This window comes from Amphiprion ocellaris, chromosome 23, assembly GCF_022539595.1.
Source record: "Amphiprion ocellaris isolate individual 3 ecotype Okinawa chromosome 23, ASM2253959v1, whole genome shotgun sequence".
Lineage (NCBI taxonomy): Eukaryota > Metazoa > Chordata > Actinopteri > Pomacentridae > Amphiprion > Amphiprion ocellaris.
The window spans coordinates 5,397,885-5,425,853 of record NC_072788.1 but is presented as its reverse complement, the minus strand read 5'-3'; the positions used below and the strand labels follow the sequence as shown (position 1 = coordinate 5,425,853).

Below are 27,969 nucleotides of genomic sequence, written 5' to 3'. Positions count from 1 at the left end.
ATTATTAAATGTCAGACAGTCCATTGGGGGAACATAGTGTCATGTTAGAATGGGATTTTCCACAACCTGGCAACCCAAGTTCTGTCTCATCAGATAACTGTGCCAAACTTCCTAATAACTGATTAGAAGCAGTATTAACCCTTTGATGGACAACATGGATCAAAAGTGACCCAAATCCAATGGAAAATGGGTATCTCTTGACCTACGCTGCGCATCAAAAGGTTAAGACTCCACAATTCCAACTGCACCTCAGAGGAAGACACAACTGGATTATAAGAACTGTGACAAATAGATCAGTTTTTATATAAAAAACTCAGCTGTTCAGCTTCTGAATTTCTCTTACCCACCACCAGGAAGTCTTATTGCTTGTCCATTTTGCCCTCACACCACAAACAAAAAATACCAGCAGAGGTTAAAGGACAGTTTACCCATTGCCACAAACCAACAGAACCAATCACAAAGTTCCTGATTCTGTATCTGATTAAAATTTGGCACTCTAACCCTGCTCCCAGTGCTCCTGGAAGTTCCTTTTTTTTTTTTTTTAGTTGTTTCAAGCACCACCTACCCGTCAAAACAGCAAACCTTCAGCTTCATTTTTGGGAAAAGGACGACATCACAGGGAGGTACAACAGGTGAGTAGAGTGGATGGAGAGTGATGACTGTGTTCAGTTTGTTTGTGCCAAATCTTCCTTCTCAGGTATTTCAGTCAAACCAGATTCTGAGCCTGAGGAATGAATCCACGCTGCACATCCTTGTGAATTCTGAGCAAAATGAATCGCCGCCTTCCGTCTTGGAGAATACAGATCCTTGAAGAATGCTGTTTTAGCCATAGACCCAAATCTGGACACCAGTGATGATCAACGACATGAAGTTTGGGTCAGTTTGACACGAAATATAATATGTTGTCTCTGCAAGTTTAGGGTCCATGGTGAAGTCAGAGTGAGACTTCCAGAGTGCATTCCAGACTACTGCAAAGAAGATAGTAGCCAGGTTCAACCCAGGTACAGTTTTCACTTTTTACACATGCAGTCTGGGAAGTTTTCAATTCACATTTTAGGTTCTAGGTCCATTTACAAAAGCCTTAATGCTACAGCATACAATTTTTTTATTTTAGATAACAGTGTTGTCTAGAAAAAAGCCTGATTGTGTAGGTTTTTATTCAGTGCCCACTGACATTTGGACCATGAAGTAAACTCTTTTTTTTTGATGAAATCTTGACACGCATTTTGATTTAATTGGAGTTAAATTCATATTTCAATGAAATCTAATTGAAATTCCAGATGAGTCACATAGTTGTTGGGTAATTAGGGGAAGAAAAAGCAAGAACCAAAATAATCACACTGATGCTTTTTTAATATAATTAGAAGAACTTCAACGCCGTATTGGAATAAAATAACGATCATCTCAAACATCAGACTGTATAATTGTATTAAAGAGACAGCATCATATTTCAGTGTAATCTGATTACTATAATCTAGCACAACATACATCAACATGGGGGAGACAATCAATCCAATTTAAGTTAACTACTTACTTCCGAATTAAAGAGCGATCTTTAACAGTTGCCTGAATTTGAGTCACTGCCAGCAGCTTCATGCTTTCCCTCCTGACCGCCAGTGTGATGTGTGACTTGACACTGGCTGCTAGCTGTTAATAGTTAGCTTCTATGGTAATTAAATTGGCGGCAGGCCAAATGGCAGTGACAGTGGATCATAAATTAGGCTGGCATGGACGGCCGACGAATGCGCATGAGAGCTGAGTGGCCTGAAGAGATGAGCGGAGGGACATAAAGAGAAGGATAGAGATGTTTTACTGCAGGGGCCTTCAGAAAATACAGCAGCGTCTGGCAGTTAAACGCTTCGATCAGCTTAGTGTTATACAGTAAGAATAATGACCGCTGTATCGCCTCTGTATGTCTGGGCAGTCAGCTGGATGTGACACACATGAGTTTTATTCTTGCATGCTGTGAAACCAAATCGTACATCAGAATCGCGTTACACCAAAGGAGCTTAAAATATTTATCACCTCAGATGGTGCAAAGATTCCTTGAGATTCAGGGACGAAAGCTTTGAGAGGGATGGAAGGGAAAGGAATTGGTTTTGTGTCGATGATGGGTGGAGACCAGATGGTGTCGTGTTGAGGACGGCTGGGAACAGGTGGGGGCAGAATCTTGATGAGGCTTTGTGGAGACTTCCTGTAATGAAAGAGTGGGAGGAGAGCAGGCAGAAAAGGGGATTTAGGGCCAGTAGGATGTGAGGCAAAAGGAGAAATAAAAACACAAGTTGGCACAGCAAAGTTGGTAAGAACAAGGTGTGGTTTAAGAGCATACTGAGAGTTCTAATCCTTTACTGTCTTTAATATGATGACATTCATTTATGTTCTCTGTACTGGACATTTGTTTTTGATCTCTATCTTTGGACTCATTTGAACTACCGTACTAAATCCTGATTTGTTCAGTAGAGGACATCTTGGCCTCTCCCATGATATCTCAAGTGATTGGGTGGGATGAGGGGAACTTTGTTTTCATGCTGAGACAAGATGGAGACAGCAGCAGGAAAAGAGAAAAGTTAAATACATTTTTTCTAAGATATCTTTGTTTTACCGATGGTAATCGTATGTTCTCGTTTTTGAACATATCAGGATTTATAAATTGGGTCAGAGTTCAGTTTAACTTTCTGAATGTCAACTGTAGTGGACATGGGAGCAATTTAATGGTGTGTTGATTTAGCTCACATGGAAATCATAAAAAAGTTAAATTGAAAAATACTTTCTTCCCTCGGTTCTCGGAAGGATATGGGATACACTCCCCTTATTGTTTAGAAAATGTACATTTATCCCCGTAATAAAACATGAACAAAGCAAAGCACACTTTCACATTCACTCATAGGTCTTCATTTCTTTATAAATTTTGACCCCAAGCAGAAATCTTGCAGAAATATATTATCAGTTAATTCAACATACATGTCAACAGGTGCCACATGGTCATCTAAAGAGGCCACTTCCCCAAAGAAAACAGTACACATGTTTGTGTTGAATCAGCAGGAACAATATTTAATGAGGAAAGTTGGACCTATGGGAGTTTAAAATGTATTGAAAGCAGCACAAAACTGCTTAACTGCTTTATATGCTATTATACTTTCACTTGTCACCCTTGATGCCTGAATTTTATGTTTCACTTGACATAAATAAAGATACTTCTATCACAAATGAGTAGAAAAAGGAACAAAATGGTCCATAAAGATTAACCATAATGAAGGATCTGGTTTTTTGCTTATTGTGTTTACTTAATGTTAAAATGATGGCTAGTTATGTCTTGCAGCATAACGTAGGTAGAGCTAGGTAGATACTTTATTGATTTAGACAAAAATTCAAGAAAACAGCAGCATATTAAACTCCATATGCAGAAATAAAAGACAAGAGCAAAGCACACAGGGGATATAGAGATATGAAAAATATAAAGGCATGATTATATACTGAATGTATACTAAAGCTAAGAACTGTGTAGATGGTGTGCAAATAGGCAGAAAAATATAACTCAAATAAGAACTGTGCAATTACTAATGTCCCTTTATATACACGTATTTGTCCTGTTAACCAACGTTGCCAAAATAAATGTTAACCGACACAGACTTAAATTTTTACTTAATGTCATATGCCTCTTCTCTTCAAACCAGACATCAAATTGCTGTTAAATTGCTTCAACATCAAGTAGAAGTTGAAGAATCTGTTGTTTGGTCACTCCATATCGTGTTCCACTTGGATCCAGCTCCAACTAGGACCCCTGTAGGGTCCTCAGCCACAGTTTGAGAACCACTCTATCATGAGTTGCCACTGAGCAGAGTCATGCCTGGTTCACGCTGACTGTGACATGCACAACCTCCCCCCCTCCTCCCTCCTGGAGGTAATTGGAGCAGACAGCAGTTGGCCAGGCCGGCCTGACTGACGGACAACAACAGTCCAGAGTGACCAAACCAAAACTCTGCGCTGAACACTTCCAGAGAGGAAGTTGAAGAAGTTGGATTAACCCACCGAGGATCTGTGTTTTCAGGAGGAGAGGAGTTTGGTTCTGGGGTTTCGCCATGAAAAGCCTGGATGTGATTCTGCTAGCATGTTGCTTCTGCAGCTTGAGCACATTAGGAGGTAAGACACAAGCTGTAGTAGCCATGGAATAGATACTAGAATAATATCACACGTAAAATGATACATGGAATAATAATACTAGAGGCTGACCAGTAAACAGACCACTAGATTAACACTGGACACCACCCAAGAACTAACATAGGAACATTAATGTGTATCTGGAACACATTTATTGACAATATTAAAGGTACAATATTGACATTTTAGTTGGAGACAGCGCAGATATTTCCTAAACGCAATTTGTTTATCACTGAAGTCATAAACAATCATTGTCAGCTGAGAGGCATCTAATTCTCCAGAGAAATCAATGGCTTCTTCAGACAGCTGATTTGATAACTGACCACTGGTTACTAGACAAGTGCAAAGATGTCATTTATTTTGAACTTCATTGCTGTCGGGGGCATTTTTACATCACTGCTCAGTGAGTGCAATCACTTGTGTTGAGTGAAGCTGTATAAAAAAAAAAAAAATGCTGAAAGACCATTTAAGTGTCTTTTCAGGTGCCATATATTCTCCTCTCCAGAGCAAAAAAACCCAGAGACCAATCTGAAGCTAACAAGTGAGATGCCCAGCAGCAGCGGCCTGCTTTACCTCATCTGATGTTGTTGTGTTTTCGTCGGCTCAGGTATTTACCAAGTTATTTGAACTAGGAAGGGAGATAAAAATGCTAAATTCCAGCCTTCAACCACCACCTCCCATCCCATCGCTCACCCATCAGCAGCCATGCTTCCCTGTGCCTAGCTAATGGGGGTGCCTTGCTGGGTGATCGTCGTCATTTATTCCTGTCAGGTCAGATCCTGCTGGGGCCACAGCGATGCCAAATGTGATGAATGCTGCGTCACTGGAGCTGCTGATTATAAATGCTTCTAACCTTCCAATACTGGGGAGGAAATGGGCACCAGGAAAACATGGGTTATGTGTGAAACTGCAACGGAATGTAAGCGTTTTGGTTTTGGTTGGCTCGAGCCTGCAGTGAGACATTTACATAGATTTGGACAACACTCATCAAATAATCATATCAAATAATTGAACTGTGTCAGACCAGCTCTGTCTGTGTGTCATTCAGGTGCTGCTGAAATGGAGCAGAATTTGATGAAGACCATCTTCACCGGCTACAACCTAAAGGTCCGGCCGGCTCGCAGCCCCGAAGAGAGGGTGGTGGTCCGTGTGGGGATGGTCCTCTCCTCCTTCGTTGGACTGGTGAGGCACACAGCCATAACACAGAAATGTTTATTACATGAGTATGCACACATAATTTCAAAATGTCAAAAAACATTTAAAGGTTACTGGCTACATGCTCACAGTGGAGGGGAAGGTGCTGTTTCTGTATAGAACTGCATTTGACTCAAACCAACTTTACCCAAAATTGAGCAGATTTAGAGACAAAGAAAATGAAATAAAGACACTCTGGACAAGAAAATTGTCCACATAGCAACATACAAGTAAGTTCGACTCACGTCTCTGTTGTAGGGCTGTTTTCACAGCAGAAATAATGTTACTGAGCACGTGAGTGGACGATTCAGCACTTGTAGTTTAATACATTTACCTTTAATTTTACCTAACTGCCACTTGGGGATAAATATAGTTTTTTCTGATTCTGATAATACATTGTCAATATTAGATGGGAGAAATAAATGCAACTCAGTGCAAAACATTGACTGAATGTTGACTAAATTCTGCTTTTAAGTTATGATATTAATGATACTATGGAAACTAGTTAGATCTGATGACTACAGTCTAATCTGAGATGGCTTAAGAGCTTCCTGTACCCTGAAAAAGGCCACAGAGTAGAAAGTTGTGCAATAAGTAGCTTAATGTTTGGGACACTGGTTTCATATGGTATGCTACAGTATGCAAATGTCCACACCTGCAGCCATGCTAGATTGATGGTTGGCTTGGTTATGCACAAATTCAAGTCTTAATACAATTTAAATGGGGGAATTTCATATAAAATCTACCCCTGTACAGTTTTCCTGAATGGGGAAATTAGCTATAGAGACCAAAATAGTTTTTGTACCAGGCTGTAAACTGCTTTTTTCTTCTGTAAAGTAGCATTTTAACATAAGGGGCTTATTGGGATTGACACACTTTTGGAGCCAACCTCAAGTGGCCATTTGTGCAACTACAGCTTTATGGCAACTCTGTCGGCTTCACTTTCCTCCCAATTTGGATTTTATCAGCCCATTAAATGACTCGTTGTCAATGCATATCATTCCCATATATATAGGACAGAAGTAGACACAGTAGGCTTCTATCACTCCATTTAATGATGTTGTTGACACCTTGTTCCACTTGCAAACAGAAGCAAAAGTCGAATTTAGAGGCTGGAGGTGATGGGAGAGGTGTAAATCAGCAGCCTTTGTCCTAGGAGACTGGGTTAAAGAGCCGTCTCCAATCAATCTAATGGTTTAATTTTTTGACTGAAGTCTCCTTTCAACTTTTGCTTTTACGGTCGATGTTTGGTTAAGTTTAGGAACCACAATGGTTCAGCGATTTGGTGAATGCTCTCTGTTGCTATGTTTATTACAAGCTCCATTTTGTATGTTTCTCCATTAAAACTCCATCGGAGACTTTACATGCACTTATTCACATTACACCAGGAGGTCGCTACCACAGTCAGGGTTACTTTCTATTTAGTAATTGTCAGACTTAATGCTATTGTACATACAGAGCTTGCTAGAGGGAGAAGGAGACCCCTACTGGTCCCTATGTATGGGATTGATATGCACTCATAATGGGTCATTTAGTGGGCCTTTAACATCTGAATCTGGTTATTTGGCAATGCTGGAGGTTGCTGCTTGGTCGGGCTTCATGCTGGAGCTTTTAGCCCGAAAAACTAGGACTCTGCTGCCTCAGGAGCTTCTCTGCCTCTCAAATGTAAATGCAATGCTGAAGTTTTGTATTCAACACTGTGAATATATCTAAGAACCATCTGGGTCTGAATTCAGAGCCAGATGGCACAAATGAGTACTACTGAAGTGAAGTACTGTATTTTTATTCATTCATGCTGGGAAAGGGTGTTTTAGCAGCATGCACTGACTGGGCTGCTGCCTGTGTGACCGCATAAAAAGATAACGAGTGAGTGCACGCTCAAACACACACACACACACACACACACACACACACACACACACCGGGTCACTTTATGTGTTCTTTATTTTCCCCTCGGCTCTGTTCTCTGTGGTATCCAAAGCGACACACACACAGCGAACATGCTCCTTACACCTCCACTCAAGGTCAGCCTCGCTCTGGAGAGGAAGTCACATGGGACCTTTTAAGTTCTAGAGTGGAACGATCTTGAAAACCTGACCCACTTGGATGCTCAGAACTAGTCAGCTGGGTAACTGCAGAGTTATTATTAACATTGGCCCTGAGGGACATCCTGAGGTGAATTCAAACAGTTACAGGAAGTATCGGTGAATGGTAGGTCAGTAATGAGATAGGTACGTTGTGTGTTTGTGTGACGAAGAGAGATGGTTTAAGTCTGCCGTCCCCAACCCCCTCCTTCTCTGCTTCGGGCCCAGCTGTCTCCCTGACATTCCTCCTGGTGTTTTAAATAGCAGGCCCGGCTTATAGAAGCTCAGCCTTCCTGCTTCCTACCATGTGATCCCGTAAAGCAGTGCATCACATTATGCAGTTGCAAAAATGACCATTATGCAGCAAATGCTACCCTTTTAACTTCTGTTGTTTTGTGAGCTGTTTTGTAGAAGTGTCATTAGGTGTGTTTGTGGTTGATGGACTCTTGATCACAAACTAAGTTAATCTCCCAATGGTTACAGCCCTGTACCTACTACACTTACATTAAAGCGTCTTTGCCTGAAAGTGAATAAGAATGTTCAGCAAAATGTCTAAACCTTAATAAAAATCTTCATCCCATCTCAGAAACTATCACCACAGTGTTTCTTGGAACACGCCATGTTGTGTCTGCTTGCTTTGCATATAAATTGGACCCTCTTGAGGCCTGGTTTTGGCCCGTGGGCCGCTTGTTTGACACCTATGCTCTACAGTATCCAAATGTGCACCTTTGAAATGTCCATACCTGCAGCCATACTAGCCACCCATGGTGCTTGACTGATGGTTGCCTTGATTATGCATAAATTCAAGCCTTAATGCAATTTAAACGGTGGAGTTTCATATAAAATCTACCTCTGTATATATGTCATAAATAGGCAAAATAGCTATAGAAACAGTTAGTTTTTTTTCTGCTGTGTAGTTGGCCATTTTAACATGGGGACAGTCATTTACAAAATGTATTCAGAAAGTCTTTGAAACGAGCCATTGAAACCACAAACTAATTTTAAAAATCTTTACTTGGGTAACAAATCAAGTGAGAAGTGGGGTCATTTTCTTATAGTTGACTATGCAATCAGGCACCCTGAGGAGTCGCCCCCTGCTGGCAGATTCAAGACACTTCTGCTTGACTTTTCAGTCCTGAAGGCTACCATCATTTTATAAACAGTTTGTGGCCACTACTACACATGTGGCTGCCATGCTTTTGCCCCAAAGTACATCATTTTTTTTAATCAGAGAGGTTTTATATAACTGGGGTGACAATTATCACAATAATTGACGGTGTGAGGATTGAAACCTAAAGTGCTGCAGTTGAAAGAATCTGAAATAAAACTTTTTTTTCTATATTTTTCCTTTAGAACATGAAAAATGAAGAAATGAGCACAGTTGTTGTCATGAATCTGGTAAGTCTCTTTGCATGAACGATCCAGTGGTTCTTTTGTGTGCACTATGGTGTAAATGAATAACTTGTGAGTGCTTCACATCATTTTAACCATCTCAACCGTGACACCTACCGCAGTGGCAATGAATGTATTAACATAAGACCTCCTTTTTCATGTAGAGCTCAGTGCCAATACACACAGCTGGAGCAGTCATAATAACCAGCGAAATGAAACAAATATGCAAATAGTTTTTTGTTATGCAGGGACAAATGCACGGGGAAACCATCCCAGTGGAATCTAATTACAACAGCGGAAAAATGAAAAATAAACTGATGAAATGACAAATTGGTTATATTTGCAAATGCAAAGTTTCTGCCTTCTGCAATTTTTTGTTTCTCTTGTCGTCCTGCCCTTTATATGCACTTGTGTGTAAGTTTCACATCCCCACACATGACGCCGCTTTTTGAATATTTCAAACAGGAATGGACAGATCATCGGTTGTCGTGGAAACCAAAGCAGTTTGATGGGATTGAGGTGTTGCGTATCCCCGCTGGGAAGGTGTGGCTTCCTGACATTGTCCTCATCAATAAGTAAGCGCTGCCACTCACACTGACATTAATTAATCACTAAAAAGCTGAGAGGAGACACTGTTTGGTCACTTTGCTCCATTTTAGTTTTGTATACTTAGGCTCTGAGTAGGCCCTACGGGGTAGCTTGTTTTTACCACCCTCATGCTTACTGATGTGCCTCTTCTTTGTGTTGCAGACATTTAACCCTTTGATGCACAACATGGGTCAAAAGCGACCCATATTCAATGGAAAATGGGTATCTCTTGACCCATGTTGTGCATCAAAGGGTTAAAATAAGATGCAAATAACAAGTGTTTTCTGGTTGTGTATTAATTCATTCCCAGTGTCAGTGTAGCACAGGATATCTGGAGAATTTAGAACTTCCTACTGTGCTCAGGCAATGTTTTTGGAAAACATGTTCAGTGGAGTCATATGAATGCATACAACAGCACATGTGCACTCGAAAAGCTGTATGTCGCAGCATTAAAGTAAAAAATGTAGATATTAAGAACAACAAGCCAAGCGGCCTTTTTCCTTCCACTCCCACACACATACATGCTCCCATTAACACCACTGTAAATATCCCCACTGCTCCATTCATCAACACTTTATAGGCAATTAAGCAGCATGGCTCCCTAATAACTGAGCTGATGGCACCATTCAGCCACTTCAGCTTGGGAGGCTTTCACTTGGAACCGCTCACATACTCATAAATATGTACATTCACACAAATGCAGACGTGCGTATACTTCTCTGCGTCTGAAAGCTCAATGCTGGTTATTTTAGCAGCAGCAGCACCTTCACAGGGTTTTAGGAAGGCCCACATTTAGGACACAGGCTTCTCTCTGTAAAATAGCCAGAGCCATAAAAACCAAATGCTGTTCACTGACAGAAGGCTAAATCTGTGTCTAACTGACTTGATGTCTTCATTGTGTATTATGTTATGAGCTTAACTGCCAAACCAGCTTTGTATACATCCAACATTAGCGTTGCCCTTAGCGGTGCCCTGTGAAATGTGCCGAGTTTCTCCGTTCCATCCTTGCCAATTAAAATGTTTTAATGAAGGGTCTCGTAGAATGGGACTACGGCCAAATGTTGATGCACTCTATAGCAGTGGTGAGCGAATGGAGGGAGGAGTATGACCTCAATAAGCATAAATATGACACATTACCTTAGCTTTACCTTCGGTGACTCTTTAACTGTACTTTCCTGCAAATTGTGCAGTGAGGTAGAAAATAACAAGACAAAGGTTGAGTGAGAGGAAGCAAAGGCTTTAGATGAGACTCAAACTTTACATGCTGCTCCTATGTGATTTTATTACCTGAGTCAGCAGCATAAGGTGCTAATATTGCTGCTATCTGTTAATAACAGCCTTGTGATTAGTGTTGCAGTATAAAACGGAGACATCTCACTTTGTGAACCCAGTCTGTTATCTTTGTAAAAGGCTGAAAGGTAACAAATGAGCTAGTTTGTTATTGTCTTCTGAACAGCCTATTGTTTTGTGTATTTTTTTGTAATCTTGCACTTCTGTAAGCCTTCTAGAGGTAATGTTTTAGTCGCTATCCTGCTATCACCCACCCTCCTCATCCCTACTCTCACCTCAGCTGGTCGAGGCAGATGGCTGCCTTCCCTGAGCCTGGTTCTGTCAGTTTTTTTTTGGTTCCTTCCCACTATCACTGACTGCTTGCTCATAGCGAACCCAGTGGCAACTTTGGATTGTTGGGTTCTCTGTTTAAAATTTGTAAGGCCTGTGTTGTGTGAATTGGTGCTAGATAACTAAAATTTAATTGAATTCAATTTAATTAAATGATAGTGAGATGAGTGATACGATAAAAATAAAATGCAATACGTATTTAAATCTATTAAACAAGGAACTTTTTGATTCATATTTCATCTAATCTTCTGTTTGCAGCAATGATGGGGTGTTTGATGTGGCCCTGCATGTCCATGTTCAGGTTTATAGTAACGGCAGGGTCACCTGGACCCCCCCTGCTCTGTACTGCAGCGCCTGTGGAGTCAAGGTGAACATACATACATGCACAACCATTCAGTGTACTTTTGTTTTCCATCATCTTCTCCTCAGTTTGGTCCTCCTCTCCGACTCACTACACGCCTGTATGTCTGTCTAGGTAACATATTTCCCATTTGACTGGCAGAATTGCACCATGCAGTTCCGCTCCTACACATATGACTCGACAGAAATCGACCTTCAGTACGCCCTGGACTCGAGAGGCAACGAGATCCGGGAGATCCAATTAGACGAAGCTTTCAGCGGTGAGCGTCGTTCACATTATACACTGTTTTTAATTTTGTCTTATTAGGTGCTTTATGTTTGCTTTTTGCTTAATATTTGAAACACGGTCACAGGAGTGTTTCCTACTTGTTCGACTGTGTTTGCACTTTTGTTCGGACTCTCTGGTGGTATGCAAATTTGTTGCTTGTGTGGTGAGAATGTTAAATGTGCTGATCTTAATTGAAATCATCTCTAAATGCCCGAGCTGTGAATGTTCCCCCAGAGGGCGGCGAGTGGGCCATCAGGCATAAGCCGAGCAGGAAGAACATGAATGATGACCTGTACGAAGACATGACCTTCTACCTGATCATCGAGAGGAAGCCTCTGTACTACGTGCTCAACATCATCCTCCCCTGCATTCTCATCACCATCATTGCCATTTTTAACTTCTACCTGCCTCCTGATGCAGGTAAACACTTTAAATGATTTAATTATGAGCTAAAGTATAGATGATTGACTCTCTTTATGTGCCAGTCTAGGTAGTGATCCATACAATTTCCACTTTGATGTAGTGTTGGTTGGGTTTACACTGCTAAATCATTGATCGCTAAATCTGCTAATGCTATTTTCTAATTGCGTTTGTGAGGGTTTCTTTAAATTGGGCAATCAAACATTTATTCAATTACAAAGGGATTCAATTTCAGATTACATTCTTGCTTCCAGGAGCACGACTGAGTCGATAACCTCAAAATTGGCAGCGGTAGAAATACAACCCGGAGTAATCAGCTTGACAGTGCACTTTATTTCCTATACTGACACAGTCTGAGCATTGTTTTCTCTAATAGTCTGCTTTTTATTGATTTTTTTAAGTAATGTACTCTATCATTTGTTCCTTTGAGGTCTGTTACTCCTGCGGATGATTGAATTGACTGCATGTAAGCTCACAATAAAAGGACCTGCGGGAGTTTGAATGAAGAACCTGAATTTACATTTCACAATCTGACGTTAACCTTCCTGTCAGGAAGCTAAATGCCTCTTCTTGAGGGAGCACGCATCTCCTTGTCTTCCCACTTTAACCAGACACAGTTTGTAAGTGACCACTGAGATGAATTTTCCATTAGCGTCATTACTGCTGCATTACTTGGCCCAGATGCTGCTAAAATCAGTTAAAGGAAGAATCAACTTGGTAAGACTTGATGAGTTGTAACACAAGCCAAAGACAACAACCATAAGGGGAAAAATTAAAAAGATTGTATTCAACATTAAAAAAGTAACTTTGTGCAAAAAAATTCAATGTAAAATGCATCTTAAAAGAGCATTTCCTCTTTCAGTGACAGAAGTATCGCACAAATATTGACCAAACTCAAACACTGTTTAAGGAGGTTTTCCATCACATTGTGATTTTATTGTCACCCCACATTCTTCCTCGTCTGACCCACAGAAAACCTACCCAGGAATTAGTCTGATTCTTAGACCCTGTGAGCATTTACAACCCTATCTAAAACTTTATTTTTCTTTCTTTCTGTCAGGTGAGAAGATGGGCCTGTCCATCAACGTGCTGCTCACCCTCACTGTGTTCCTCTTGCTGCTGGCTGATAAAATCCCCGAGACCTCGCTGGGTGTCCCCATCATCGTCAACTACATCATGTTCACCATGATCCTGGTCACGTTCTCCGTCATTCTCAGCGTGGTCGTGCTCAACCTCCACCACCGCTCGCCCAACACCCACATGATGCCCCTGTGGATGCGCAAGGTGAGCACAAAATATCATAAAACACAGATGAACACATGATGCAGATTCCCATTGTGTCAGTCAGTCAGTAGCAACGAATGATTTGACTGCTGCTGAGCTCTATTGCTTTGAAATCAGTGGCGTTTTTTGATGGAAATCTGCAGTCCTAGAGCGTCTATAGACTTGTTTTCCTCTTCAAATCGGTCATTTATCATATTTCAGAACAATACACGAGGAAAGCTTCTTTTCTGTCGGTGGAACATTTAGCAAGAATAGCAGCTGCTGAATCACAAAGACGCTGCTTTATCTCGGCCTTCGTTTCTCTGCAGTTTGTATCAAAGAGTGATGTCAAAGTGATGTCATTAAGCTGCCAGCATGTCCTCAGAGAGACCTGGAGGGGAAGGACAGGGGAGATTGGGAAGTAGTAGTCTGAAAAATGCTTTTATCTCACATTCTGATATATGCTTACAATACAATGGAAGCTAAAACTGGTAAATAACTACGTTAATGTAACTAAGTACAATAAACACCAAAGCTATTGCACATTTTAGTGACAAATGAGGCTGTGATTTTAATAAAAAATACATGTAAAATTAATTAAATGTAGCCAAACATCTGTTTTGTTGGCCAGCAGTGCCTGGTTCCATTCATGTAGTAAGCCGTTTCCTCGAAATAATTCATCAATGCAATGTTAATTTGTGCCTTAATTCGGTAATGGAGGCAGTGGTGGTAGTAGTTTGGGTTGAGGCAGACCACTGAATTAAGTCGACACAGTCCTCAACGCTCTAAATGTCATGTTATACCATTAACCTCCATCAGTGGCTGCTGCCCTCTCTGTACATTACGTGGAGCTAATTACAGGCGTAAGGAGTTTGTTCTGTCACGGTTTCAGGGAACATTCACCTCCGAAAAGGCTCTTATATACGCAGGTGATTTGCATGGTTTAATGGAACCGAGCTGCTTGATGCTGGATTGATGGGGGGAGAAGGGGGCATTATAGGTTCTGCTTCTTTTCCCTCCCGCTCTCAAGACGATCAGCGTCGGTCATGAAATGTGAGATGGAAGGGAGGTTTTGTGCACGGAACATTAGTTGAGGGGAAATTTATGGTTGTTTTGGTGTGTTTTCAGCTGTGCATGAGTTCAAAAATACCAGTAATACCGTGCTTCCTTCTTTAAAACTGCACTGATAAATATTTTAACGCTAAGAATGCATCTAATAACAAAGTTTAATGTTTAACGGGTCACAAATCCAGCATCTTTGAGGCTGTGCTCAACTGTAAAAGGGTGTTTTTAGCCCACTGTTTCAATTTTACAGCCTGCAATGTGACTGGTTCTTTCATTTTCATAGCTCATATCTGCATCGGTAAGCAGCAGTTTTCAACAACAAAGCTTTGATGAGCTGTTACAGATAGAAGGTAGGTAAAGTTAGTGGCTGTTTAATGAACATTTAGCTAATAAAGAGCAACATATAATCCTTAATGGAAGCCAAAACAGAGCTTAAAGAAGAGTTAATATTGAAAATTTGGTCAGAAACACAATAACAAATAAGTGCTTTTCTGCATTTGCTCAGTGTGTAATAGGCTATATTGCCAACATAGCGACTTTATAAGGAGAAACTATGTAATTGTTGTGTTTATGGGTGACTCTGCTGCCTTCAGGTGACCAAAGCAAATAAAAAAATGCAGCTTTAAGTTATTTTGGTTTCCTTATTGCAGGTTGTTTTTGTGTGTGTCCTATACATTACTCAAAAATCTAAATAAACAAGAGCTGAAAGCAGAAAAGATGCTTTAAAGTGTGTAATTTCAGCACTTCAAAGACTGTCCTGAGTAATAAAATCTATATTAAAACCCAACAATGCTACATTCATAAATGTAACTTTAATTAAAAAAAATTACATTCCCTCAAATGATGGTACTAATGACTATTCTCCGTTTAGCATTCTTTTATTGCAGTTAAAACACCGCTTTAATGGCACCTTTTTTTGCAGAGCATTTAGCCCACCTGTTTTTAAATTAATCCTCACATCCCAGCCGATAAGTTAAATTTATATGAGCACGCAAAATGAAGTACATCGAGGTAGTTTAGTGTTCTGTAACAATATGCTGCAATATTTCTCATTTCTCACTAATTTTTGTGTCTTTACCTCACAGTTTTTTTTAAACCTCCTGTTGTCTTCATTCACGGGCACCAAAAATATTGTTTCCTTGTCTAAAAAAAAATCCAAAACTTCAGCAAAAAAAATTCCCCAAATATCTGAAAATTTGCAAAACCTTCAGGAAGAAAATTCCAATAATTCCTTAAAAGTTTCCCTTAATATTTTTATTTTAAAAAAAAAATAATAATAATAATAATAATTTGGCAAGAAAATTCTTGTGAATGTTTTCAAAAAATGAGTAAAAATTTTCCAAAAAAATCCTAAAAATATCTAAAGTGATTCCATATATATCAGTAAAACTTCTAAAATTTTCTTTAAGAGCATTCAGGAAAAAATCAACCAAAATCCAGTGAAATTTGCTGGATTTTGGTTGATTTTTTTTTTGTGTGAATGTTATTCAGAAACATTTTTAACGTTTCTTTTTTTTTCCACCAAAAATTGTTCAAAGATTTCCCAAAAATGTTGAAAATGTGGACATCAGAAGTTTCACTGTGATTTTTATTTTTTTTTTTTTCACATTTTCAAACTTTAAAACGGTTTTATTTTGACCCGCAGGACGACACGAGGGTTAAGGAGGAGCAGCTGGAGCAAAGAAAAACTGATTCAAGGAAAAATAGAATGTCAGGAAAAAGATGTAGAGTAAAGACAAATTTAAGTCATCGTACACATTTTCTAATTTCTTGTATGATTGTTCTTATACAAGCAAAGAGCCATCCACTTGTAAAACCATTACACATGCTGTTAAATCTAACGTTTAATACTCTTTGGGAGCTGCCTGAAGCTGGGTTGTAGGTATGTCTGACTTCTCCATAAGTACCTCTACCAGAGTGTTCTACAGACAGAGAAACATCTTTCATCAGAGTTTAGTCTCTACACAGACATCTCATCATCTCAGCTGCTGTTTCTCCCTCCTCCATCCTCATGGCTGCCTTCAGCGTCTCATTTCCTTTCTCCAGTTCAGCACTCAGTCAGGGCTGAGTTCTGTCTCCTCAGGTCTCCTCCAAAGAGAAACCCTCGGGTGCTTATGTCTCTATGTGAGAAGCTCTGGTCTGTCAGAGCAGCAACACCAGCTGAATTACAGCAGCCATCTTCTAAGAATAATGTCTTTGTAGATGAAGAAGTACACTCTGGGGTGCAGTTCCCTCTCTTATATTCCCGGTTTATCATGTACTGAGAAGAGAGAAATCAAACAGATGCCACATTGGATCAATAAGAGAGAAAGTGAACATTAAAACTAAAATTGAAAATGAAAGACAGAGGGCCTGCTGCCCTGTTTCATCACCTTCAGTTAAACTAACCTGAAATGATTCACTGTCTGAATCTGTTTCTAATCATGAGTGCTGGAAGGAAACCTACATTTGAGGTATTTTGGTTTGGAGTTTTTCGTCATGTTAAAGCTTTGCACATGTTTTGTGAGTGGGATAATTCTTTAACCAGTTTATCAAACATTTTAAGATGAAGTACACTTTGTTAACTTTGGTAAGAGTGAATGTAAACGTTATTTAATTTACAAGAAACCTGCATATCGTTAAAATATTTACTTAAAAGTGTTTTCCCACAACTTGAAATGCTAAATTTTGTTGCAAAGCTTCCTTGTACATCTCCAAAAGTAATATTTTGGTAAGAAAATACTAATAGTTATGCTCTTAATTAATTTATTGTTGGCCAGACATTACATTCTGTGTATTGAAGTACGTTCAAACTCAGTCAAATGTGAATGCGCAACGTGAATTTGTTAGAAAATTTCATAAACAAGCGGCAACAGGAAAGGAGATTTGGACGTGGCATTAGAAGTTTCAAGAGGAAGGCTGTTTGTGTTGGGAAAAAGGATCTGGACAGCCGGCACTTTCAGAAGCGATGCACACAGTGAACATTTGTAATAACTTCAGAACATTATGAAATTACCATCCCCCAGAATTTTTCATTTGAAATTTGTAGAATAAAACATTTTATGTCCAAAATAAATCCTATTAAGTATCATTTCTCCTGAGCATGTAGTCATTCCGATATGGGCATCTCAAATGATGTCAAAAACACAAATTCCTACTAACAGGGGACATGATGTCAGTGTCTCCAGTCGCACCTATGACTGCTGTTAATTAATTTTAAACTAAAATTAACTAAGTTTCCTGTGAAGTTTTTTTTTTTTTTAAATGTTTTCGCTTATTTAGTGTTTATTTTGATAGTGTAGCTTGATTTAGTGGCACACATTACAGCATTTATAGCCTAAACTAGTTTACAATACCAAATTTTCACCCTCCAGTACCACTTATTTACTTATTCATGATATTTTTAAAAGTGGAACTTAATGATGAAATGAATTCGTGTTTCTTGGGATTTTTGGCCAGTTGGGGGCAGCAAACACAAGTTACTATTGTTGCTGTCCATTATTGTTGTTCTCCAGAGGAACAGTTTGCTTCACGGTTGTGATTCTGGCCAGCTGCATAGAAGTCACTCTCCTTTAGCTCTGTTTTGTTCTCTAGCAACTCCTAGGAGAAATATCTGATTCTTTAGCTTCTAAATGCTCTCCTGTGCTCACCAGTTACTCTCTGACTGGACTGTCTGCTGTTTGCTGCTGCAGTGAGAGTGAATCAGAACAGTACAGCTGATGTTGCGTGACATCAAAAAGGAAAAAGAGCCTCCCATCACCTCTCATAGCTCCCAGTGTTGTCTGTTTGGCTGTTGCTGTGATCATGCCATTGTGGGTGACTCACACAGACAACAGACTACAGCAGCTATTCTACTTGTCATTGTAAACCAGGACGCAAAAGGTCAGAGGATGTCATTTAGGGACATGGACACACTGTGTTTGCCTCTTAATTAGCTCAAAAATGAAATTAAGTGACACCACTTTTCCCAAATTCACTCTACACTTGCTGCCACGGTGTCTCCTGCCAGGCCTGTTATTGACATCCATCTGTCAATACAGGCAAGCCAAGATTTTTTTAATAAAAGGATATCAAAGCACTTCAGAGAGCAGATAACAGACATTTACAGCATTTATGGTACTGATCAATACTAACACTTGAACCCAATGATGTGCTGTTTTATCAGTGACTCTTCTGATATTCTAAGCTCCAAATCTGACAACCAAGGACTCCCATCTGATAAAAGATTGACTTTGTTTTTCCCAGGTTATATGAAACATTTATTTCTATTTTAATTACGCACATTTGGGAGGTGCCCAGTGCAGCTATAGTCCTTTAGTAAAGTGCCTCACTGGAGCATCCAGACTTCTGTGCTTTGTCCAAGGACACCTTGAGAGCAGACTTTGAGGAATTGGAAAGCATTTGGTTCCTCCACCCATATCATTCAGCAGCAAATGTTCTCAAAGGTTATCTCACTGCGAAATTCAACATTTGGACTCATTTCTCAACACTAATAGGCAAATACAGGGCAAGTACATTTCAGCTGTCCCATAAATCATGAAACAGGAATCCAAACAAATGGATTTTTTCATACCAGGAAAGACGATGGTTCCTTGAGGTCTGGGTGAGCCAACAAGATGTTGACTGAAAGTATGGTTGAATAACCTCCTGTTTGTTATTTACAGAGAAAGAAATACACATTTATACATTCATAAAAGTATAAAACTGCTTTGACGTTTGTAGTTTGTCGACTGGCCTGCTTAATAAACCTGCTTGAGGATGTGGTGGAGCAGAGGAGCAAACTGTCTGTACTGCTAATTGTAGAAGCATCTCTTTTACTCTTTACCTTCTCCCTGCTTCCAGATCTTCATCCATCTGCTGCCTCCATATCTGGGCATGCTGAGACCAAAAGTGGAGACGCCCCTGTCCCTGGAGGCCGTGCCCCGCCGGGAGAAGAAGATATTTGTCATCAGCAAAGCGGCTGATGAGTATTTCATACGCAAACCCGACACCTCCATCTTGTTCCCCAAACCCAACAGGTGAGACTGGTCCTGCTGTGGACATCAACTGTATATATACAGTCGATATATTGTATGTGTTGTTGTGCTGTCATTGTGCTTGAATGTGTTTTGCTCCACATGCATGTGAATGTCACTGTGTTAAGACAAAAGGAGAACTTTAGACGCAATGTTGGACAAACTGAGGCTGAGACTTGGTGGCACGAGCTGAATATTTTTGCTCCAAACACACGATTAGTGCAAATGTTTCCAGTTATCGCACAGAAAGCAGGTGTACAGTCAGTAAAGTGGCTGTTTAGGCCAAATAAACACACTGCACAAATGGCTCTAATGCTCACATTTCTGCATATAATGAGAAACTAAATATACTGACAGATGGCAGTTTTACCTTGCTGATCTATTTACGAAGACCTGTGTTAGAAAATGTGCTACATTACTCTTAAATTGTGATTGTCTTGAAACAAATATTTAGTCTGTGCAAGCTTCTCCAAACTATATTATACAATATTCTTGAAGGAAGTAGGTTCATTCCACATTTAAGGGATTGCTTGTGTATTGATGGCCTGTTTTCAAAAAATGTGTTTATAATATGAAAACTAGAGGCATTCGATGGATTTTCTGCAGAAGCAAATTTCATATTTGTATAAAACTGCAGATTTCTAAAGCATTTCATAGTTCTTCAAACCTAAGCAGATGTAAGTAGAAGATACATTAAAGCTTTCATCCATCCACTTGTAATATATAAGCCATATGCAACTGTCTTCTGCATGGGTTATATGTAAAAGGAAAACCTTTCTGCAGTAGAAGTAAATAAAAGTACATTAAGGGCAGTATTTAGATTATTTGTGTAATTAAAAGTACCAATACTACAGTGGAAAAATACTCTGTTACAAGTAAAATGCATTCAAAATCCAAGTTAAAAGTACAAAACTATTAGCATCAAAATATGTTTAATGTACCAAAAGTAATGTGCATTTCAGAATCAGTTATATTATATTCTTGGAGTGTAATTTTTGATCCATTAATCAATCAGTTATTGCCTCAATGTTGCAGCTACAGCAAATTTTAGTTACTTTATATGCTGTTATGTCTAGTCTATGATAATATTTAATCCTAATAGTTTATTAGTTGGTTTATATTTTCTATGAATAAACAAAATGTGCAACTAAAACTTCAAAAATACAGAAATCTACACCTCCTACTATTAGTTAAAGATAATTAGTATACTTCAATCACCACCATTATTATTTAATGTTCCCCTTTCTTCTCTGTGTTTTCATTGGCCTTCATTATTCTAGTATTATGTACTCCAAGTGTATTCTTGACTTACGTGATGATAGAAGTGGACAAATAAAGATTTAATACTCACTGGTTCAAATGCAGGCAAATTAAAAATTCTGCTCTTGTATTATAAATGTCATCGGCCCATTCTGAATCAAATTCTACCTCATCTGAAAGCACAAAGAAGCCTCACAAAGAGAAAAACATTTTAAGATACAAACATCACATCAACAAAAGCAACCGCAGCAGCAGTGATGCTCTGTAATACACAAAATTATCCTTTCTTACCTTTTGTGTGGTCTGTAGTTGCTGAATCATGATGGGCTGCGGGGTATTTTTTTACTGTAAGGGTCAAACAAACAACATCCTTCCATGCTTTTTGTCTTTTTTTTAGTTTAAAAAAACACACAAGTAAAGGTGAGAATGTTAAGAGGGTAAAGTTAGTGTAGCATGTTGTCTTGTTGTTTTCCTTTTTCGGCTGTGAAATGCTACATGAAGCTCTCATAGTTAGTTTGGAAATGTAGAATTTCATCTCTTCTTCCTCTTCTTATATCCAGTTTTCATTCAAGGCGATGTACTGAGCCGTTTCTCTTGCTGTTTGCTGCTTTGCGGTGCCAAAGTGTTTGAGAAAACACACTTAGACTTCTCAAAAGTCGCTGTCACATAATATAAACTTGTGCACTTTGCACTGAAATTTAAGCTGTCAAGCCTTCATTCCTGGAGCTGTTGCAATCTAAGAACGGATCAAGGAACAATTTGTTCTAAAGGGAAAAGTTAGCTCTTTGCTTTTAGATGTTTGAACACAGGTAAGGACGCTTCAGACTGTGTCAAGCAGAGTTTTATCAATATTTAACACTATAGGGTTGTCATGTTAAACAACTGCAACACAATTGTGGTTTGGAACGACCTCTTATAAAAGGTTTTTAGACCTTAGAACCCAAACGCTTCAAGTGAAACCCAGATTGATGATTTTCATCAGAAGTTTTACAGATTGCTGCCCCTGAAGCTGTTGAGTAAGGAGCTGGATTTGGGCCAGTGCAAATTGGCGACAAACTGTTCCATCGGTTTAACCCTTGTCATCTTTTTATGCTGGAACCAGCCTGCCTTCCCCGCTGCTCTGTTAATACACCCCAAATCTTCCTCGCAGCGTGCAGCCGACCCTCCGTCTCCAACCTCCTTTGAGAGATGAAATATGTCTGGAGGGAGGGAATCATTGCTAAAATAATAACGACCCACACAAATGGAGTCTGACACGTTAGATGCTGCGAGTGGAGGTGAAAGAACGGAGGAGGAAGGAAGGGGGGAGGCTGTGTTGGAGCAACTTGATGAGGCAGCAGTATCTCTCTGGAGCCCACACATACACTCACCTTCTTAATTGGGTTTAGTGCATGTCTTGGCACCAGACGCAGCCAGTTTTAGTTGAATTAGTCTCCTCAATAGTCATTTACTTCTCGCTGATGAAGTGCTACTTTGAGCCATAAAGGAGGGGAAAAGGGAGGAGGGGTGAAGAGGCCAAGCTGTGACTCTCCCTCCCTCCCTTTCTTCTCCCTCACCTTCTCTCTCTTTACCTGATGGGGCTTCACCTCTCTTAGGTCGCAGCCTTTTCACCTGCCACACTCTGAGGAGCAGCAGCGATGGCGGCGCTGCATTGTAAACTCCTATTTTCATGCGCGGAATACCAAGCAGCTACCTGCTTTGCCCTGCCCGCCCGGTTACACTTTTATTGTGGTGTGTTTGAAGACACGGTGCCACACTGCCCTCTGGTGGAGGACTTGTCTGACTTTTGGTTTTTGGTTCCAAAGCTCCAAGTGAAGAAGGTGTTTAATATTTGAGGTGTTTCATAAGAAAAGCAGCTGCTCTGCAAAGAGGATCCTGTTAATTTTGTGTTTGTTTGGACAAGGTCAGGAGGAGACGAGGTGAGTTTTGGAAAGAAGTTGAAGTTTGATAAAGGGGAATTCTGTTCAAAATGCACAAACATTTTCCTGATTTTGATCCAGAATCTTGTGAATAACACCAATAAGACACAATTCAGTGTTCTGCTTGAAAACCTCGGGAACGGAAATCAAAACAGAAGCTGCCGATATGCTGTCCTAAACAAATTCTCAGGTTAGTTAAGTTCATTTGGAAAAGACAGCAAAGACAAACTGTAAAATGATTATCCAATATTCCACTGTAAACATCTCTTACAATTTTAAAAAAACTGCCTGTCTAGTTCAGTTTTGACCAACATACCTTACTTGTACACACATTTCAAGTGTGCTCATTTTTCATTCCCCTCCAAATAAAGTAGTTTATTTTGGCTAAAGCTATCTGTTGGAGTGAGTTCCCAGATCTCAGTAAATATTTTAATGAGTATCTTGCTATCACGTCCAACAGAAATGATGCCCAGCATCACAAAAACAAGACTCATGTTGTAATAAGACAAATCCTTACATGTAAAAGGTAATGTCATTTCTCTAACAAGCATTTTCGCTGTGACGTTGTGCTGAGAGAATCATACTGTATCTCTGCTTAAGGTTACAGAAGCATTAGAGCTCTGCGTCTCCCCGCTGGAAGCAGCCAATAGTAATCCATGTGTCATTGCTGAAGGACATGCTGCACTGTACTGCTAGAATCAGAGCAGAAAGATGAAGAAAATGAAAAAAATCTCAATAAATTTGTGCTAAAGTGAGACCGAATAACTTTAAAAAGAAGGAAAACGATATTCATCCTCATACAAATACAAAGTTTTATTCAAAAGCAATCATCTTGATACTACAGCTTTGCTTCATCTGGTATGATCAGAAAGTGGCCCCAAAGATGGTATATTTTTAAGAGTTTTAACTCTGTTTTAAACAGGCTGCCTAAGCATGTCGCTTTAAATGCCACTTCAGGAAGAAGACTCTCTCTGTGTCTTGGATTAACAGAGCAGAGCAAAACAATTAATATACAGTACCTGGCGTAGACATGAATCAGTGTGTTAGACCAGGACTTTCTGTTGCTTTTAACTTTTTCTTTTTGGAAATATCATTGATTCCTCTGCACAACTTTTGTCTTAAACTCATCTGTTTGTCAGAGAAAGTATCAGTTCTATATCAGTAGTTTAACAGTGCAGAGCAGCAGCTTGGAAATGGTTCTGAAATGTCTGCTGGTTAACGTGGTCTTAATGGGCTGCATTGTAGTTACTCTTTAAAGCTTGTTTTGCTATCTAACGACAGATAAATATCAATGTTCAAATGAGGACAGTGGTTTTGGGAATTCAGTTGTATTAAAATGCAGTATATGTACAGAAAGTGGCATGGCAACACAGTAACCCAATCAGTTTATTGGTTTCAAATTGGTATAAAAGTTGCCTTCATCTTTTAATATTGTGATCTGTGGTCGAGAAACATTTGCCGTGCTTTGCTTGTGGGTGACACTTTTTAGCAGAATCAGCTTTACAAAGTAAACCTGGCAGACTGTGAGGTAGCTGCTCATCTTAAAAGAAGCAGGCGGTGAGGGGGCGGGATTGTACAAATATTTAGGTTGATGACTATTGGTTCTTTCAGTTTCTACATAGAAGTTGGAATTTGAGGAATGACAGTAGTAAGCAACTTCATATTCTTACAGCTGTTATTTTACACCTCCAAGTTTTTGAAAAATAATACAGTGGTTATTTTCAAGTTAGAAGGTCTGAACTTAATCATATCAAAATACTGCTGCAAGAGAGACAGGAGAAAAAACACTCGTTGCAGGTTTCATCAGGTTTTCATTCACTTTCACTGTGAAGATCTTTTAATTTGAGAAAGCAATGAATAGAAAACCTTTCTTGTGCGGTTTAGACTTGTCAACTGTGCTCTAGAAAACTCCTCCTTTCAGTTAGTAATAAGAATTGTGAATAAGAAAAATTAAAACAAGTTTGACCTCTAATGTTTGATTTGTCATGTGGCAGCAGAGTTATGAATGTACACGCAGCAACTTTCTCCTGGCGTCCCTCAGCAACTCCTGGCACCCAATAGCAGCTGACAGTTGGTAACTGAGGGCAACAAGTAAACACAGAAACATGCACATGAACACACACAGTGTTCTTCTCAGCCAGAACAGGCCGGTCAGCAGTTGCAGAGCAGAGTCTCCCACACCGGCAGTGGGGGATCCGGGGAGCTCCAGTGACCTTCCCCTTATTCCTCTCTGAATGACAGAAGAGTGCAAAGCATACGTGCAGCCTCGGCTCATAAACGCGTTACTATTTTACAGCTTTTAATTAGAGCGGACTGACACCTGCTGGCACGTTGCTACATTCTGCAAGCTTGTGTGCCTTTGTCCGGTTGGCCTCTTGACACTTCAAAATTCCCCTGGATCCACCCTGAGATTTATTTGTACCGTTGTGATATTTTATGAATCGTTTCCTGCGGTGCTAATATACATGTTTGTTCCAGGTTCCAGCCAGAGGGCATGTGCACAGATCTGAGGAAGTTCATTGATGGACCCAGTAGCTACCTTACGCTACCCGACGAGCTCAAGTCAGCCATAGACGCCATCACGTATATCGCTGAGGCTCTGCAGGCCGAGAAGGACTATGAAGCTGTAAGTTGATTAGTGATAAAACTCCTCCATCTTTTTCTTCCTTATATTCCTTTCCTGATTTCTGCCCTGTTTTCTTTTTTTCTGTTGTTCTGTCCTGTGTGTTCTCCTTCCTCCCTTTTGTTGATCTTTCCTCATCCAGCTGAAAGAGGACTGGCAGTACGTAGCCATGGTGGTGGATCGCATGTTCCTCTGGATCTTCGTCGTCTTCACCACTGTGGGCACCTTGGCCATCTTCATTGATGCTAGTTATAACCACACGCCCACCGACCCGTTTCCAAAATCCCCCTGAAGCGTTGGAAGAGTTTGATTTTTCTTGAACCACCTCGTGCCACCATTTTCCCAAGAAACGGGGAAGTTGCGCAGCTCTTCCAGTGCATGTTGAGAAGGCAACAGACTGTCCTGCCAGCGATACTTGGTGTCCAAGATGCCTTTTGTAAATCTGATACTGTCCCGTGCAACCAATTCCTTCAGAATTGCAGCTGCAACTGCTTTGTCAAACCAGTTATTATACCTTTTCTTGGATGACGTAGAATTTGCATAGTTTTAAAGCAACTAAAACTGCCTTGTACGTGTAAGAACATTGATTGTTGCATGTAACATATCAATCAAGCTAATGTTAGCATACTTTACATGTGTTTGTATATGATAGAATTGAAGCTACTGGTGTGTTTTTAGCATATTAGCTTCATTAGGACTGTAAGTCTGAAGTGTGGATCCGACACATAAACACCAAGACAAACCAGATGCTATAATGAGCATGCTTGTATGCCTTTCATTTCCCTGTGTCAGAATGTGCCAGAGTGTGGCACATGCTCCGTGGATATTTCTGCGGCCCCGGTAATCCTCTTTGTATGTGTGCGTTTGCATGGAAGGCTATTCTTATGTCGGCGTGCGAAGCGGCACGGCATGTCAATTCACCAGCTGCACCAATAGCCGTTGGAATTCCCGCCGTATAGAAAGCGAGTGGCCCTCGGTGTGGCACTCGCTCGCGGATGTACTCCACACGTCCTCTTTGTGATTCTCACATGACACAAACACACATCTGCCCTTTTAATCTTGTGCTTTCATTTTGTTTTGGTCTTTTAAATAAAGATCTGAGGAGAGGATATCAAAGGCCTCCATCTGTTGTCAGAATGCTGCTGTGAGAGCTGCGACCCTCGCTCCATCACCTGCCTGTTCTGGCTATTAATAACCTCGGCACTGGCACTGGTCACCGGACACTGCTGCACGGGCTTCCCTGATATTTCTATGTGTAAATACACTCATGCATACATGTACTGTGAGCTCTATTAGCCGAAGCATTGGAAGGTCTGAAAGTCTGCAGTCATCCTAAACAGCCCGTTGCGGCGACAGCGCTGATAGCCCTTCAATGTTATAGACCTCCGTGCAGCATTATTGTTCCACTGCGGTTTCAATTGCATTCATTTCCATCCTCAGGTTGCTAGCCAACACCTTGACCTTGCATGAAGCTGCAGCATTGGGAAGACAAGCTGTTCTGGAGGATGCAAGGAAACACACATGGGCCATTATGGTGTATTCATACTGGGATATGCAAGAGGACAAATCAGAGACATTTTAACTCTCACAACTGTCAACATGGCTCTGATCCACACTGGGAGTGTAGAAGGAGGCAACAGAGAAGATAGAAATTCAAAACTAGAGACAGAGAATAGGTGATGGAGAGAAACCGAGCATTTTCTTCTCTTGTGTAACGGATAAAAAAAAACTTTATGATCCTTGAAATATAGACATCAACTTCATAAGAAGCAACATGAAGGATCCAAGAAGCGGCAGAATCTGGAGTTCACTGCGAGGCCTCCACTTCATCGATCATTACACTTGTAGTCTTCACGTCTCAGAGCTCACCATTTCTATAGCAACAACATCCATCTCCATTTTTATGCTTCATTCGACATCTTTTCTTGCCTCGAGCTCACCTCAAACTCGGTATCAGCAAGGCTATGTGTTCTTTCTCTGATCAAATCCTGTAACACCTCTCCATTGCTACAAACATTGCTTCGCTGCTCTTGCCGAGACGTTTGGTTATCCCAGATTTTATCCTGACGGTTTTCACTCGACAGTCTTTCCGTGCCTCTCATTTTAAGTCCCAAACATGCATTAGGCCACATTATGTCGACTTTGCTCTGTTGAATTACATCTTTTTGGCTCTAATAACTTCTTTTCAAACTCTCTTTATATATTTTACTCATCATTACTGCTAAGATAATGTCAGGATTGTGGGTCTGATCCTTGGTGCAACATTTTAAAGCTATTGTGTGACTAAAGCCACCAATTATACAGAGTTATGTAATCTTTGGGTGCGTGGGGAAAAGGAAGCAATCACTGTAGCACTTCTTAATAATGGAAGTCCTCAGCATTGGTCAGCACTCCAAAAAGTACCCGAGGCACACAGATTTTTTTAATATAAAAATCCTTTAATAACACATGGATAGGCTGTTTCGACACATCGAGTCTTCATTAGGGAAGAGGAGGAAGTGGAAACAAGCAAAAGTCACGATATGGGAATCTACATACACAGCAAAAATAGGATTGACCTCACAACAACTAAGACAAAAAGACATGTATGCAATCAAATCTTTTTAAAACAATCTAGAAATTATAGAGAAAGCTGAGAATATCATCCTACAATATTAAAATACTCATGAAAAATGAGTCAAAGTTTGCAATACTGTATCAGCAACCAACAAAAATGCAAAAAGGTAACATAATTTAATGCATAAAGGGAAACAAAATGCAT

The 27,969-nt window shown here is 40.1% G+C and overlaps 1 protein-coding gene across 2 annotated transcripts; it reads left to right on the top strand.

Moving 5' to 3' along the window:
* Positions 1 to 3,875: 3,875 nt before the first annotated feature.
* Positions 3,876 to 26,317, top strand: chrnb1 (cholinergic receptor, nicotinic, beta 1 (muscle)). Of its 2 annotated transcripts, XM_035950276.2 has the most exons (12): positions 3,876 to 4,140; positions 4,664 to 4,765; positions 5,207 to 5,340; positions 8,790 to 8,834; positions 9,294 to 9,403; positions 11,295 to 11,403; positions 11,512 to 11,656; positions 11,899 to 12,084; positions 13,145 to 13,368; positions 19,234 to 19,409; positions 25,064 to 25,211; positions 25,351 to 26,317. In XM_035950276.2, the coding sequence occupies exons 3-12, from the start codon at positions 5,218 to 5,220 to the stop codon at positions 25,498 to 25,500; spliced, it is 1,416 nt and encodes a 471-aa protein (XP_035806169.1). In that variant the 5' UTR covers positions 3,876 to 4,140; positions 4,664 to 4,765; positions 5,207 to 5,217; the 3' UTR covers positions 25,501 to 26,317. The 2 variants fall into 2 exon arrangements, with proteins under 2 accessions (XP_035806169.1, XP_023130579.1); XM_023274811.3 differs by lacking the exon at positions 4,664 to 4,765 and having other exon boundaries at positions 3,877 to 4,140.
* The last annotated feature ends 1,652 nt before the right edge of the window (positions 26,318 to 27,969 follow it).